This window comes from Dreissena polymorpha, chromosome 1, assembly GCF_020536995.1.
Source record: "Dreissena polymorpha isolate Duluth1 chromosome 1, UMN_Dpol_1.0, whole genome shotgun sequence".
In the NCBI taxonomy this organism is placed as follows: Eukaryota; Metazoa; Mollusca; class Bivalvia; order Myida; family Dreissenidae; genus Dreissena; species Dreissena polymorpha.
Genome location: NC_068355.1, coordinates 155,347,601 through 155,364,655, shown reverse-complemented (window position 1 = coordinate 155,364,655; position 17,055 = coordinate 155,347,601). Strand labels below are relative to the sequence as shown.

At 36.8% G+C, this 17,055-nt stretch overlaps 1 protein-coding gene and 1 long non-coding RNA gene across 7 annotated transcripts in view; one reads left to right on the top strand and one right to left on the bottom strand.

The window, feature by feature from the left end:
• LOC127856886 (uncharacterized) overlaps positions 1-17,055 on the top strand; it is a 129,169-nt gene that overhangs the window by 36,441 nt on the left and 75,673 nt on the right. The window contains exons 1-4 of one of the 6 annotated variants that reach the window (XM_052393095.1): positions 86-189; positions 3,692-3,740; positions 6,654-6,745; positions 7,462-10,982. In XM_052393095.1, coding sequence (XP_052249055.1) covers positions 186-189; positions 3,692-3,740; positions 6,654-6,745; positions 7,462-10,982 — 3,666 coding nt within the window. In that variant the 5' untranslated portion in view covers positions 86-185. Of the gene's footprint in view, positions 1-85; positions 190-1,783; positions 1,857-2,389; positions 2,559-3,691; positions 3,741-6,653; positions 6,746-7,461; positions 10,983-17,055 lie in introns of those variants that run through there. The other 5 variants (XM_052393111.1, XM_052393094.1, XM_052393079.1 and 2 more) reach the window with 5 other exon arrangements.
• On the bottom strand, positions 15,886-16,664 carry LOC127857338 (uncharacterized). The gene is made up of 2 exons (XR_008038375.1): positions 16,489-16,664; positions 15,886-16,184 (listed from the first exon to the last, which is right to left on the bottom strand). It is a non-coding gene; the product is annotated as an uncharacterized LOC127857338 (long non-coding RNA).

Here is a 17,055-nt window from a genome sequence, read left to right as displayed (position 1 = left end):
TTTACAAACAGCCCTTGTTTATTTGATACTTAAGGGGAAGTCATGTGTTTACATTAATTATAAGGACATGAAAAATGAATTGTGAATTTTTATTTGTGTTTTACATGTACATCTGCCGCAATTGCTGACTGATTTTTAAAGCATTTTTGGGCCAGCGATCTGGAATTGTGCTCTCTGCATCTTGCATGAGTAAGTTCATGTTGTTAATTCTTTTTTAATACTGGCTGATTTATCTATAGACAAAGTACACAATTATCATTGTTCAATCTTCATGTGAACACTAAAAATAAAAGTCTCACTTCTTAATGCAAGAAGTAAACTTTGGTAATATATTTACAGTTATTTATTATTATGCCCCCCTTCGAAGAAGAGGGGGTATATTGTTTTGCACATGTCCGTCGGTCTGTCGGTCGGTTTGTCCACCAGATGGTTTCCGGATGATAACTCAAGAACACTTAGGCCTAGGATCTAAAACTTCATAGGTAAATTGATCATGACTGGCAGATGACCCCTATTGATTTTCAGGTCACTAGGTCAAAGGTCAAGGTCACAGTGACTCGAAATAGTAAAAAAGTTTTTGGATGATAACTCAAGAATGCTTAGGCCTAGGATCATGAAACTTCATAGGTACATTGATCATGACTGGCAGATGACCCCTATTGATTTTCAGGTCACTAGGTCAAAGGTCAAGGTCACAGTGACTCGAAATAGTAAAATGGTTTCCGGATGATAACTCAACAATACTTACGCCTAGGATCATGAAACTTCATAGGTACATTGATCATGACTGGCAGATGACCCCTATTGATTTTCAGGTCACTAGGTCAAAGGTCAAGGTCACAGTGACTCGAAACAGTTAAATGGTTTCCGGATGATAATTCACGAATGCTTACGCCTAGGATCATGAAACTTCATAGGTACATTGCTCATGACTGGCAGATGACCCCTATTGATTTTCAGGTCACTAGGTCAAAGGTCAAGGTCACAGTGACTCAAAACAGTTAAATGTTTTCCGGATGATAACTCACGAATGCTTACGCCTAGGATCATGAAACTTCATAGGAACATTGATCATGACTGGCAGATGACCCCTATTGATTTTCAGGTCTATAGGTCAAAGGTCAAGGTCACAGTGACTCGAAATAGTAAAATGGTTTCCGGATGATAACTCAAGAATGCTTACGCCTCGGATCATTAAACTTCATAGGTACATTGATCATGACTGGCAGATGACCCCTATTGATTTTCAGGTCACTAGGTCAAAGGTCAAGGTCACAGTGACAAAAAACGTATTCACACAATGGCTGCCACTACAACTGACAGCCCATATGGGGGGGCATGCATGTTTTACAAACAGCCCTTGTTTTAGAAAAAAAGTTTGCAATGAAGTCAAAAAAATGTTAGTAAATTTATTGTGTGACTATCAAAGCAAAACCAATCTGGCTTACACCTTTATGGTCACATTCTTTATTTCTTACACACCAGAAAACTAATTCATTGATAATAAGCCAAAAAAACAAAAAAATCAAAAATTATTTCTTACATCAACAATAATTTGTTGCTTTAAGAACATATGTCTTGAATATAGCACTCGCAGGAAAATACATCAAAGGAAAGAAAAATAAGAAATTGGCATGTAGTTTGTCTGTCATCATCTTGTTTTGGGAGGTTGAGATTAGGTTCTCTGTAGTCCATGTAGAAAGATAGATCAATACAGATCTAGTTGCAGCATTCATGGAATTGTGGTTCTCCTGTTCTACCATGATATAAGCACTATAAAAATGTGGAACATGTTCTATTAGGTTCATGTTTTGTGTGTGAGAGAAATAATGATGATTTGTTTCCTTTACAAGTTTGTAAGTGACTTTTTTACACTTGTAGAATGCCGTACATAGTAAATGACTTTAACATTACTAAGTAGGCACGTTTTAAACATGGTACAATAATACCATATCATGCATGAAAAATACTAAATAATAATGTGTATGCTACCTGTATTGATGATTCATTAAACACGTTGCTTGTCTAAAATGATGAATTGGCAGGACACAATTGCTGGCAATGTTACAGGACAAAGCATGAGGTTTGGTCATACAGTCATATCTGGCAAGATATCTCTCAGCTGACCAATGTGTCATACTCCACTTGGTGAAGTGCTTGTAATTAAAGTGCATTGTTATACATAATTGGATATAATGGTTTTGCCTGCAGTGCTATGGCTTGTTTCCTGTGAAAAAATAACACTGGTTTAGGTGGTAAAGCCTTAAGCATTATGTAATGGTTAAAATATTAGATTAAGACAAGTGTTTTCATTTAACTATCAGTTATTGTTTAATATGGACTTTATCTTGGTAGTTGATATTAACAAGAATATCCTTCCTGATCATGTTTGCGGAGTTTCAGTATTCCTATATTTTGAAGACTAAGTAAAAAAATGCAATAAAGCATTTTACAGTTGATATTGATAGAAAAACAATGTTGCTAAGAAACACAGAATGTAAATGGATATATTATGATGGACTTATGTAATTATGAAATTGATATTTACAAGCTTTGTGGTAATTTTGCACATATATATATAATGTAAATATATATATAAATTTTAAGTCAAATAAGTTTTATTACAGTATAACTTAAATATACCCATCCAAATATGCTACATGTACATGAGTGAAGCCATGAGTCAAGCTCAGATGTTTGTCAGAAGAATTTTTTTTTTTTTTATCCTGATCCCTTAGAATCTATTGGTTATTTTCAACAGTTTTTAAATATGAATGATCGTTTTCTAAGACTTTCAAATGCACAGAAATTGATGTGTTCTGTAGTTTTAGAGGTAATGCATGTGGAATTAATCTGCCAGATTTTGCTGATTATAAGATAACAAGTCATGTTACTACAAATTTGCATTAAAAAAATAATGAATTGCACATCATGTCATGGGATCCAAATAAAATTATCTCAGCAAATTTGGCTAAGAGCAATAAACCATTCAGATTTGAAGTCATATTTTGGGGGAACATGCTTTATTTCTTTGGTTTTTAGCTCGCCTCTTTTCGGAGAAAACCCGAGGTATTGTCATAGCCAGCTCACCGTCCACGTCGTGCTAAAACCTTTACATTTTGTTAAGGTTTTGAACATTGGCTCTTAAATCAAAGTGCTTCAACCTACAACTTTGAAACTTCACATGTAGCTGCACCTTGAATAGTTCTACATGCCACACCCATTTTTGGGTCACTAGGTCGAAGGTCAAGGTCACTGTGACCTCAGAAAAAAATAAAAAATTCTGACAAGCTTTCATTAAAAACTGCACCCGCGGCCGTGCATGGCACCCATTATGCGGTGCTCTTGTTAACATTTTTGTCTGGAAACGTTGAACAATGACTTGGGTCTCTGATAGATAAGGTATAAAAGAACTAAGTATTTATATGTCAATGTTGTCATTCATGTTGTTGTTGTTTTTTTCACAATCATCAATTAAAAGCATAAGTTATTTTGATAATTAAGCAATTATTTTATATGCAGATTTCAAATGGCTTGACTGTTCCAGTAAAATAAAATGAACCCATCATTTATCTTTTTATGAAACATAATATTGATATAGATTATTCAAGTTTTATATCCATCTACTAAAGGAAGAGCATGTTCATACCTTTGTTATTTCTATGCTTATATTTTCTTTCTATTGTTGCAGGTCCTGGAACTTGTGCACAGATGATTTCAACACCCACAAATAGGCCTAGGTAATGATATTTCATATTCATACCCTTACATAACAGTATGAGACAAAATTTATGCTAATTGTTGCTACAAGTTGCATACATATGTGGGTCATTCAAAGTTAAACAACAGGTTATCAGACTGTCTCTAATTACAGAACAAAGTGTTGTTAAGTTAAATAATTTATTTAAAAAATCCTTTTTAATTTGAATTAAAGTGCAAAAAATTTCAACAGCTTTTCAAATCTACATGAAACATAATAATATTGATGTAGTACTTGTTATTCATATGAAAATATTTGGGGATAATCATGGTGGAATGTGCCATTGTTAACAAAAATTGTAAAGCAAATCTAAACTTAGTTTGCAATTAAATAAAAAGTGCCGAATCTTTTTATGTAAAGCCATATGATGTATGGTCACACTAGTTCTCAACATTATGCCAATCAAATGTTTTGTGCTCTCAAAAGGATTTTTTATCATGCTGCAATATTGATATGTCTTAAACATTTTAATCATTAATGTAAAATACCAATAAATGAAAAAAAACAGCAACATAGAATGCACACCTATTTTGCTCAATCTGAGCATGAAGTGCTCAAGGTGAGCCATCATCATCATCTTATGTCCGTCGTCATAAAGTGTGTCAACTGTTAGCTAGTTAACACTATAGAGGCCACATTTTCCCATAAAATCTTGATTAAACTTGGTCCTAATGTTTATCTGGACAATGTCTAGGCGGAGCTGAAATCTGGGTCATGTTCATAAAAAAACTAGGCCACCAGGTCAAATCTAAAAAAAACTTGTAACCTCTCTAGAGGCCACATTAATAACTCAATCTTGATGAAACTTGATCATAGTGTTTCATTGAAAAATATCTGGAGAAAGTGTAATTGAACCATGTAAAGGCTGAATTTGAATCTGATTCATGTGTCCCACAACTAGGTCACCTGGTACAATATTTGTAATAACACATGTTACCATGCACTCTAGAGGCCACATTTATAACTCAATCTTTATGAATCTTTGTCATAATGTTTATCTTAACAACATGAACATCTATACCAAGTTCAAATATGCGTTATGTTTTGTCAAAAACTAGGTCACCCGATCAAATCTTAGAAAAACCTTGTTACCTCGATAGTCACGAATTAAGCTTATTAAAATGTGAGACTTTAAAAAAAATACTGATTAAAAGATTGTTAATATTAAGTATGAGATTGGCTAAATTTTCTCCCCTTTGACTGCTATGTTATTCATGATTGTTCAGTTTATTTGCACGTATCATTTGTGCATTACGTTTTTTTGAAGTTCAATTAATTGTAAAATGGGCATAAAGAAGTTGCAAAGTCTGTTAGTATGTCTATTTATCAGATGTATGGTTGAAATTTACAGTCATAGCCATAATTTTGCAATATATGTATGGACTTTGAAATCCCTTTGCACAAATGTCCACCATCAGAGGACTATGTGTTGCTTGTATTACCTGTCTCCCTACCTGAAAGGTCAAGGACTGACAAGGTCACAAACAGGTCAAATTTGGCCATATTTCAGCTTGAAAATTCTTGTCTCAGCTATTCATTTGCCATGTATTGAGGATTTAAAAAAATGACTTTAAAGCAAGCAATCATAAAACAATGTGATGTGTTTAAAAACTGTCTTTCTACCTCAATCATCAAGGTTGCATATGGAGGTCAAAAGTCAACTGCCTTATATTGATGGATTTTAAAATAACATTGCAAAATTGCAATTCATCACAAGATGTCGCTTGTCTTTTTACCTCAAAGGTAAAGGCCTATCGTCAAAGATCGAATTTGGAATTAAAACAGCTTATTAGGAATGTAATTTTGATGTTCATCATGCTATTTTAAGGCAAATTACCATTTATGACAACCTTGAGGTCACAGTATTTGGTGTGTAAAACTTCTCTCCCTACCTCAGAGGGTAAAGTCACATTTAAAGGTCAACGCTGGCTATACAACGGCTTGTTCAGGCTGTAACTTTTTCATTCACCATCCAAATAAAAGACAACTTCTACAGCAAGTAGCTAACTGGGAGAAGACTTAGTGCCACATGTATCGCCGGTCTTATTACCTCAAAGATCAAGGTCAAAAGTCATATTGGGCCAAACAGCTTGTGTTTGACATAAACAGAGTTTTGAGACAAACACAGAATGTGGGGGCATGGTTGCCCTATGTACAAATGTCTTGTTCATTTAGGTCTATTCTAGTGTTCTTTTACTGAGTTTGTGCCTTAATCGCTTGAAGTTTTCAACAATTGGTTTCTGTGAACTAAAGAGAGCAATTAAGGGCCATCGTGACCCTCTTTGTTAAGAATTTAAGATTGTTTACATTTTTTCTAGGGAGCTTTATGAATTCAGACCCTGTACTTAAATAATGTCCTGGACTAAACATTGTTCACAGTTATAAAGGCATACAAATAAATGCTGGTCTTCTTCAGGACAGAAGTTTGTACCTCATTGTTCATTTTCTAGTAATCATGTCAACTATTTCCTGTCCCATCGACTTTGAAAATACCATAATAAGGATTCCCATCCATTTTAGTTTTAGAAAATTATGCATAAGTGCTTAATATTGTAGCAGTTTTGTTCAAATTGGATTCTCATTCATATCATTTATTTGAGCCTTGCTCTGAGAAAATGGGGCTTAATGCATGTGCGTAAAGTGTTGGCCCAGATTAGCCTGCGCTGTCTGCACAGGCTAATCAGGGACAACACTTTCTACCTAAACTGGACTGTCCACTAAGAGTATATATCTGTTTAGAAGAAAAAGTTCATTATAGCGGAAAGTGTCATCCCTGATTATCTTGTGTGGACTGCACAGTGTAATCTGGGACAACACTTAATGCACATGCAATTAGCCCCATTTTCCCATAGTGAGAATCATTTGTATCATATCAGCTACATGTTTTCTTTAGACCACCGCCACTGGCCCAAAAGCCAAAACCGTCCCCACCAAAGAAACCTCCTTTGGCTGCTAAACCTGATGTGAGCCCAAAACCTGTCGGAGGTAAAACATTTAAGCCGTGCTCATAGAAAATGGGGTTTAATGCATAAGATAAAGTGTTGTCTGTACACTATATGACTGGTATATAATGATGATACAACATAGATAACATTCAAAAATGTTTACCAAGCTCAATCAAATAACTGTTCATTTCAGATCTGCATATTTTACATTTAAGAAAGAGGAAGAGTTTTTTATTTCAGATATTTAAATTTTAAATATTTATGCTCACACTGTCTTTCGTGCAATATTTTGATTATATTTTGCATATATTTTTCAATTATTTTGCAATTTAGAAATTAAATTCCAACTTTAAAAAGTTTTTTAAACAGGTTTTCCAAAGGAAAAAACTGGTTATTAAATTGGAGAATGTCGGCGGGTGGGCTGGCGGGCGGGTGGAACAAGCTTGTCCGGGTTATATGTCATTCATTGTGAGATTTTAAAATCATTTGGCACATTTGTTCACCATCATTGGATGTAGTGTCGCACGAAAGAATTACGTCAATATCTCCAAGGTCAAGGTTGCCATGACTAAAAATAGATTTATTTTGAAACAAAGGGTTAATTATTAACAATCAGTTCAGTTTGAGTTGTCTCCCTTTATCAGATTTTTTTTTTTCAAAAATGAAAACCCGGTTTTGTGACAATTTTGTTAAAGATTAATCATTCATTCGTATTCTAATGAAATAAATAAAAAAATAACACACTTTATTTTTCAGTAAATATTCTCCCCAAATCTACAAATGTCCTGGCGGAGGAAAGCGACCACAAATTTTTGCTTTCAACGGTAGGTCCTGACAATGACAGCACACCAAACCATAGTTGGAATGTTGAAAAAGCTAACCATTCCAATGTCAATGTGTCAGATGTGGCCCCTGTCATATCCACTCTGCCCCACCCCATGGAGCAGAAGCCACTGCAACGCCCAGCCGGACCCCCTCCCCCACTACCCAAAACTCCAGCAGCTGCAGGGAACCATGCCACGTCAAAGCCTGGTCCAAAGTTACCTAGATTCCCTTTACAGACCCCACCAAAGCCAGCAGCTTCAGTTCTGGAAGTATTTCCAGATGTAGGGAGCTCTGAGAGTACGTCAGAGAACGTTGATGGAAACAAGCCACCAAGTGTCAACAAGCCTCCACCTCCATTGCCCCGCACCCCTCCAAAAGGATCTGCAGGAATAAAAAGGGCCATTACTAAGGACATTGAAGAAGTTTCTCAAAGAGAAGTTAATGCTAAAGATGAAGAAAATTACCCAAAGGAGATGCTAGCATCAAGCGTTGTGGATACAACAGACATTCCATCTATTGTTGAGGACTTAACTGTGAATGAAAAATCAGGTGAAACAAAAATGGATAAAAAAGAGGATTTCTCATTTTCAAACTTGAAATCAAAATTTGCTAACTCAAGTGAAAATATTTCTCAATCAAATACTCCAGTTGTACCTTTCAAAGGGAGTCCAAAGTTACTTAGAAGAACTGTGCCAAATATTGATAACAAAAAGTCATCACCTTTAAAAGATCCAATTGTGAATGCAGGAAAATCAACAGTCTGTATTGAACCAGAAATTGAAAAAGAAGAAAGTGAAGTGAAAGAGACGCCAACCTCAAGCCTTGAAGTTTCAACAGACATTCCATCTGCTGTTGAGGACTTGAGTGTGAATGAAAAATCTGGTGAAACAAAAATAAACGAAAAAGAGGATTTCTCTTTCTCAAACTTGAAATCAAAATTCAGAAGAACTGTGCCTAATACTGATGACAAAAAGTTATCACCTGTAAAAGATAAAATTGTGAATGCTGGAAAATCAAAATTCTTTGTTGAATCAAGCTCAGAGCAGTCTGAACCGGAGACTAAAAAAGATGTGATTAACAATCATGGAGTTTCTGAAATTCATTTTATCCGAAATGAATCCTTTGTATTGAATAACAAATCTTCAGTAAGATTTAACAAATTTTCTTCCCCATCTCACTCCCCTCCTGTTGTAAGAAAGTCACCTCCAAAACTTCCTCCTGCTTCTCTGAAACCTAAACCAGAACAATCCAGTTCCAAACCAGAACAATCTAGTTCCAAGCCAGAACTATCCAGTTCCAAACCAGAACAATCCATAACCAGTCAGTGTCATTCACATTCAATTTCTAGTCCATCTTCAAACTTGCAATCTACAGTGTCCAATTCTTTATCAAATTGTGTTGAACAGTCTTCAGAAACAAATTCAGGGTCAGATAATTTACTTGTTCCTAAGCCAGTTCCTAGAAAAGTGTCCTCTGCTTCACCTGCTCCAAGACCGAAACCAAAACCAAGAACAAGTATTTCGTCAAACAGGAATTCTGCAGAGGAGAGCACTTTACAACCTGAAGAAGTGAGAGACAATGTTAGGTCAGGTATTGCAAGTGAACCAAATAACAGTTACAAAAATCATAATTTTAGCAATACCAATGTGTTTGGTGAAGTTGAAAAAGTTGATAAAGAGACTGACATAGTAGGTAAAAGTCACAATCACTCAAATGCTACGGTTGAAGACACATATAAAGTTATTATGAGAGAAGACAGTTCGCCAAAAGCTCACATAACAGAACTTGATGACGAAACACGTAAATCTGTGCAAGTTATTTTGAGGAAAAAGGTGAGTAGAGATTTGAATTTCGATATACAGGATGTGCCGTCAGTTGATGAGTTAAAGAGCATCTTTGTTGAGAGCGACGAAGAAACTGTGGAAGGAAATCTTCCATCAAATGAGTTTGGATTTGGCGACAAGTTTTTAAAATTCTCTATTGAAAACAGTACGAAGTTGGCTGATGGTGATGAAAGGGCGAAATTGTCAAGTATGGAAACTAGTAGAGGCCTTGAAGATAAGGGTAGTGTAAGTAATGTGGAAGATAGTAAAAGCCTGGGAAAGAAAGACAGTTTTGAAGATTTATTGAGTGATAAGGCTTTACTTGAACCAACATCATTGCTAAATGAAATTGAGGATATTTTGACAAGGAGTTTTAAACATTCGTCTTTAACACGATCAGGTTCATCACCAGAAAAAAAGATGTCACCGTATTTAAAATTTGATGAAATGATTCGAACTGAAAGATCGAAATCTGTGGATGATTCTATGAGTAACCCTAAAAGACCTCCCCGCCCCAAGAAAGAGCAGAAGAAGTTACGAACGATAAGTCAGGTAGTTTATGACTCGTGTGGAAGTGACACAGAATCACTGCCAGACATGTCTCGAAATAGCCTGGACTCGGACATAGGAAATCGTTCTTTAACTTTAGGAAAGGCAAAACCGCACCCACCGAAACCAAAACGCAATAAACTTTTGACAGTTCAAAGAAGCCAATCAGATGTTACCTCAATGAAGTCATTAATTGACAAACAAGAATCAAGAAGTCCAATTTCACCAAACCACAGACGACTCTTGTCAGACGCAACACATGCTGATGTAAATTCTCCGCAAGATGAAAATATTTCAATGGACAGAACAAAATCATGGCGCAAAAATCGCCCTACAAGGAAAGCTCCACCACCTCCAGTAAGTCAAATAAAAATCTCATCGCCACGAACACCTTCTACGGATCTCAGTATTGTTGTTCCACTTGATGAACGTGTAAAATCAATGACATCTAACAAGGGAACTGTGAGTGAAAAAAACATTAGTAAAAGTGAAATTGTATCAAAACACAAACCTAATACTTCCTTGTCATACTATCACTCCATAAAAGATGGAGGTACAGACTCAGATATTGATGATCATCATGATTATCAAGATATCCCTGATGAAAATGAAGTAAGCTTTAAATCAGAAGGGCCCACTTTGAATCACAGAGCAAACGTCAAACGATCTCCACCAAAACTTCCACCAAGAAACCTGAACAATTCTCGCTCATTCGATACGTCCAGTATGTCATCTGCTGGCCATGATTTTGACAGTCAGGTCACAGGTGAGGCTAGTTCTAACGACAATGTGTCGGTATCTAGCGGATGCTTTGAAAACGATGCTCAATCACCTGGATTTAAAAACCAGCATTTACTGAAAGTGTATCCAAAAACATCAAGTCCATGTGTAAGAGATAAGCAAAAGATAGGAAGTGATGAAAATGTGTTGAGTTCTGGACTGGTACCCAGCGAGTCATCAATGTGTGATAGCAGACCAGTCAGTGGATGCAGTTTCCAGTCAGAGACCTGGTCGGGAGCCGGTAGTGTGGGAACAGCAGAGGCCACATCATCGGACTCTGAGCTTGATGAGGAACAGAAGGTAGGTTTAATGTATTAGAATATTGTCTCTTTCACTGCAAACATAATTTTGATTGAGAATCACATCACTTCCAAAACACAAAAACAAAATGGAAATAACTCAGTTTCACACAATGCCATCAAATGCTGCTTTGAAAGCTAAACAAATTGACAAAATTGTGCCTCCAACAGTACAAGAACTCAACTTTTATGTTCATTCATTTTAATCTTTTTATAAACAATTATTTAGTATGATAAATGAACTATCATGCGCTCTTATTTATAGCATTAACTATTCTCAGATAGCACTTTTGAATCAGAATTTTTCTGTTAAACATGGTTACATTTCTATGCCCCCCTCCGAAGAAGAGGGGGTATATTGTTTTGCACATGTCGGTCCGTATGTCTGTCCGTATGTCCGTCCACCAGATGGTTTCCGTATGATAACTCAAGAATGCTTAGGCCTAGGATCATGAAACTTCATAGGTACATTGATCATGACTCGCAGATGACCCCTATTGAATTTGAGGTCACTAGGTCAAAGGTCAAGGTCTCGATGACCCGAAATAGTAAAATGGTTCCCGGATGATAACTCAAGAACGCTTATGCCTAGGATCATGAAACTTCATAGGTACATTGATCATGACTCGCAGATGACCCCTATAGATTTTCAGGTCACTAGGTCAAAGGTAAAGGTCATGGTGACCCGAAATAGTAAAATGGTTTCCGTATGATAACTCAAGAACGCTTATGCCTAGGATCATGAAACTTCATAGATACATTGATCATGACTCGCAGATGACCCCTATTGAATTTGAGGTCACTAGGTCAAAGGTTAAGGTCACGGTGACCCGAAATAGTAAAATGGTTTCTGGATGATAACTCAAAAACGCTTATGCCTAGGATCATGAAACTTCATAAGTACATTGATCATGACGCGCAGATGACCCTATTGATTTTCAGGTCGCTTGGTCAAAGGTCAAGGTCACGGTGACTCAACTTAGAAAAATGGTTTCCGGATGATAACTCAAGAACGCTTACGCCTAGGATCATGAAACTTCATAGGTACATTGATCATGACTCGCAGATGACCCCTATTGACTTTCAGGTCACTAGGTCAAAGGTCACGGTGACTTGACACAGTAAAATGGTTTCCGGATGATAAATCAAGAAAGCTTACGCCTAGGATCATGAAACTTCATAGGTACATTGATCATGACTAGCAGATGACCCCTATTGATTTTCAGGTCACTAGGTCAAAGGTCAAGGTCACAGTGCCAAAAAATGTATTCACACAATGGCTGCCACTACAACTGACAGCCCATATGTGGGGGCATGCATGTTTTACAAACAGCCCTTGTTTTAATTTGATAAAACGTTAAATACATCTGTTATGAACAAAGGTGCATTTAAAACAAGTAACAACAATGCCCATTGCACATTTGTCTCCAATAAAATCTTCCTGTTTCAGTTACTATTGTACATTTTTCTTTTATGTTATATCGTGAGAAACATTTAATCAATGTTTTGACTTTTTAGCAAAGCCAGTTGAATTCAATTTTCCAGCAATGCTGACTTGACATACTTAAACATTCCAGTAACTTGATCGTTCAAACATGAAAGACTTAAACAGTCCAGTAACAGGAAAACAGTATTCCTTACTTGTAACATCAAACCTTGCACACACAAGTTCTTGTATGTTTAAACCCTTTCTCACTCAGATGTACATTTTTAGCTCTACTGGCGGAAGGCCTGAAGAGCTTATGTCATGGCGTGGTTTCCGTCGTCCGTGCGTGCGTGCGTGTGTTAGACTTTTTCTTGTTTACGCGATTAAGTCCACAGTTTTCATCTGATTCTTTTCAAACTATACAGTGTCTTTATATTAATGAGGACTCGAACCTTATTGAAAATGGGTTACATCAGAGTAAAAAGTCCAGAATTATCTCTCCTTGAATTTGAGAAAATTGTGAAATAAGGCTTGTTTACGCAATAAAGTCCACAGTTTTCATCCAATTATTTCCCAACTTGCACAGTGTCTTTATCTGAATGATGAGTCAAACCCTATTGAAAATGAGCTATATTGGAGTTATAAGTCCAGAATTATCTCCCCTTGAATTTGAGAAAAAAAAGAAAATTCAGTGTTTTTATGTGATAAAGTCCATAATTTTCATCCAATTCTTGGCAAACTTGCACAGTGTCTTTGTATCAATGAGGACTCAAACCCTTTTGTAAAAAGAGCAATATCGAAGCAATAAGTCCAGAATGACTTCCCCTTGAATATGAGAAAAATTTGAAATCCCGCTTGTTTACGCAATTAATTCCACAGTTTTCATCCAATTATTTCCAAATTTGCACAGTATCTTTATATCAATGAGGACTTGAACCCTATTGAATATGAGCAGTATTGGAAAAAAAAGTACACAATAATCTCCCCTTGAATTTGAGAAAATTCTCCTTGTTTGCGTTTCCATCTTATTCTTTCCAAACTTGCAGTGTTTATAGCAGTAGAGCGATTCAGGCCCTCATGGGCCTCTTGTTTCCCATTGCTGTCTCTTAGAAAATCAAATCAAATTAAAGACTTTTCTTATTGGATCAAAGTACAAAAGGCTACATTTCCAACTCTGAGATACTGATGATCAGCAAACAGCAAAAACCTGACACTGTGAATTACTTGCAGGCTGTTCTGGTTTTATGCCTGTTGCATATAGCAGATTTCGTGTAGCTGCTGAGTGGGAAAGGCTTAACAGGTTATGACAAGCAACAACTGTGACTTATGGGCTTTACTTGATGTACCAATATTGATGCATGTGCAATAATTGTTATCAGAAACTTGATGAAAACTGGGTTTTTATCCCCACGCTTTTTGAAAAAAAGGTGGGGATATTGTGGTTATCTCCGCCGTCCGTCCGTCTGTCTGTCCGTCCGTCCTGGCCACTATCTCCTCCTACACTAAAAGCACTAGAACCTTGAAACTTACACACATGGTAGCTATGAGCATATGTGCGACCCTGCACTATTTGGAATTTTGATCTGACCCCTGGGTCAAAAGTTATAGCGGTTGGGGTGGGGCAGAGTCAGAAATTATCACTCATTTTTTTAGGTTATTTTACATTTACTTCTTTATTTCTACACCGATTCACTTCAAATTGATACTGGACCTCTCTTATGACAATACGGTCAATCTCAACCATGCATGGCCCCATTCCCAACCCTGGGGCGCCCCGCCCACATAGGCCACACCCACCAAAAATTTCCATTTACTATATTTTTTTCATTTCTACACGGATTCACTTCAAATTGATACTGAACTTTTGTTATGACATTAGGGTCAATCTCAACTATGCATGGCCCCAATCCCAACCCTGGGGCGCCCGCCCACATAGGCCACACCCACCAAAAAATTCCATTTACTATAATTTTTTCATTTCTACACGGATTCACTTCAAATTGATACTGAACTTCTCTTATGACATTAGGGTCAATCTCAACTATGCATGGCCCTATAACCAACCCTGGGGCCCCGCCCACATAGACCACACCCACCCAAAATTGCCTTTACTATAATTTCTTCATTTCTACGCCGATTCACTTCAAATTGATATTGAACTTCTCTTATGACAATACAGTCAATCTCAACTATGCATGGCCCCATTACCAACCCTGGGGCGCCCCGCCCACATAGACCACACCCGCCCATAATTGCCTTTTACTATAATTTCTTCATTTCTACACCGATTCACTTCAAATTGATACTGAACTTCTCTTATGACAATACGGTCAATCTCAACTATGCATGGCACAATTACCAACCCTGGGGCGCCCCGCCCACATATGTCACACCCACCCAAAATTGCCTTTTACTATAACTTCTTCATTTCTACACCAATTCACTTCTAATTTATGATGAACTTCTCTTATGACAATACGGTCAATCTCAGCTATGCATGGCCCCATTACCAACCCTGGGGCACACCTAGGTCAAACATTCGGCGTGGGGATACGCGTCGGCCTCTGCCGCGCCATTTCTAGTTCGTATTACTTTAAGGAAGTACAAAAAAACATTACCTGAATCCATGTTGTAATACATTGTATATTGTTTATTCAAGTTTGGGTTGTTTAGATTGTCTCTATTCTTTTGTCAATATGTGAATATACATGTGACATACACAAGTATAAAGTTGTTTGTACCTAGCTTTAAAATGGGTTTAAACTTGGGCTAAGGTTTTGAATTACTCTTTTTGTCCCCCACCACTATAGTGGGGGACATATTGTTTTTGCCCTGTCTGTTGGTTTGTTGCTTTGTTTGTCACTTTGTGTGTTTGTTTGCGTCAAACTTTAACATTTGCTATAACTTTTTCAATATTGAAGATAGCAACTTGATATTTGGCATGCATGTGTATCTCATGGAGCTGCACATTTTGAGTGGTGAAAGGTCAAGGTCATCCTTCAAGGTCAAATATATGGCTCAAAATCGCTCATTTAATGTACACTTTTGCAATATTGAAGATAGCAACTTGATACTGTGAAACCATTTATTTTCGTCAGCACGAAATTTATCCTTTTTAAAAAAATGACTATTTCGTCAGCACTTAAATTCGTCCATTTCTGGTTTTGAAAAAAAAGCGTCCAATTTGTTTGTAATGTTTGCAATACATGTAATACGCGGTTGCGAAAAAATCGTGCTGGGGAAAGAGGGGTGACACTTGGTAGTCACTTGCAGGAGGTGGGCCTTGTTTGGCATATGACAATTCAGGGCCCTCAATCTATCAAATCTGCCGTCGAATTTCGGCGGCTGTCCCCCACCTGAAAAGTATACTTTTTTCCCCATATTTTTTTTTTTTTTTTTTTTTTTTTTTAATGGAAAGATGTGTCTCATGATTATTATATTCCAATTCTATTTCAATTTAATCTTTTCAAACATACTAAATTATGAAAAATGCAATGAATATAGTGCAAACATGTACAAATGTAATAATGAGAGAGTAAGTAAAACAAGATGTGTTTGTGAAACACAATGTCCCCCTATATGATGTTTGACATTGTAGGATGACCTTGACCTTGTGAAGGATGACCTTGACCTTTCACCACTCAAAATGTGCAGCTCCATGAGATACACATGCATGCCAAAAATCAAGTTGCTATCTTCAATATTGCAAAAGTATTCATAAAATAAGCGATTTTGGCCACATATATTTGACCTCTGACCTTGAAGGATGACCTTGACCTTTCACCACTCAAAATGAGCAGCTCCATGAGATGCACATGCATGCCAAATATCAAGTTGCTATCTTCAATATTGCAAAAGTATTCATAAAATGAGCGATTTTGGCCACATATAATTGACCTCTGACCTTGAAGGATGACCTTGACCTTTACTTTTCACCACTCAAAATGTGCAGCTCCATGAGATACACATGCATGCCAAATATCAAGTTTCTATCTTCAATATTGCAAAAGTATTCATAAAATGAGCGATTTTGGCCACATATATTTGACCTCTGACCTTGAAGGATGACCTTGACCTTGACCTTTCACCACTCAAAATGTGCAGCTTCATGAGATACACATGCATGCCAAATATGAAGTTGCTATCTTCAATATAGCAAAAGTTATTGCAAAATGTTAAAGTTGGCGCAAACAGACAGACAGACCAACAGACAGGGCAAAAACAATATGTCCCCCACTACTATAGTGGGGGACATAAAAATCCCCCAAAAAGGGAAACGCCGCGAAAATTCACCCTCCTAAGGGCTGCAGACCCCTTCCCCCAAAGTAGTGTGAGGGCGCTGCAATTAACAAGTCTGTTATTTCAGGTGATAGTAACTGTCCCTTATTATTTTATGTCATTGACACGTTCTTTGTTATGAGTAGCGGATAAGTGGAAATGAATAGCCGTTAACGAGTGTTTTAAACAACGAAGCCAATTGCCAATTAGTCTTTTTCCATTACAATCACGGACAACCAAACACTAATCAATATGTTCTTTATTAATTTGTAATATAAGCGCAGAATATATTTCAGTCAGGTGTTGATCACACATCGTCATATTTTAATTGCGTTTAATAGTATTGTCTTTAATCTGGATTCGCCGCGTG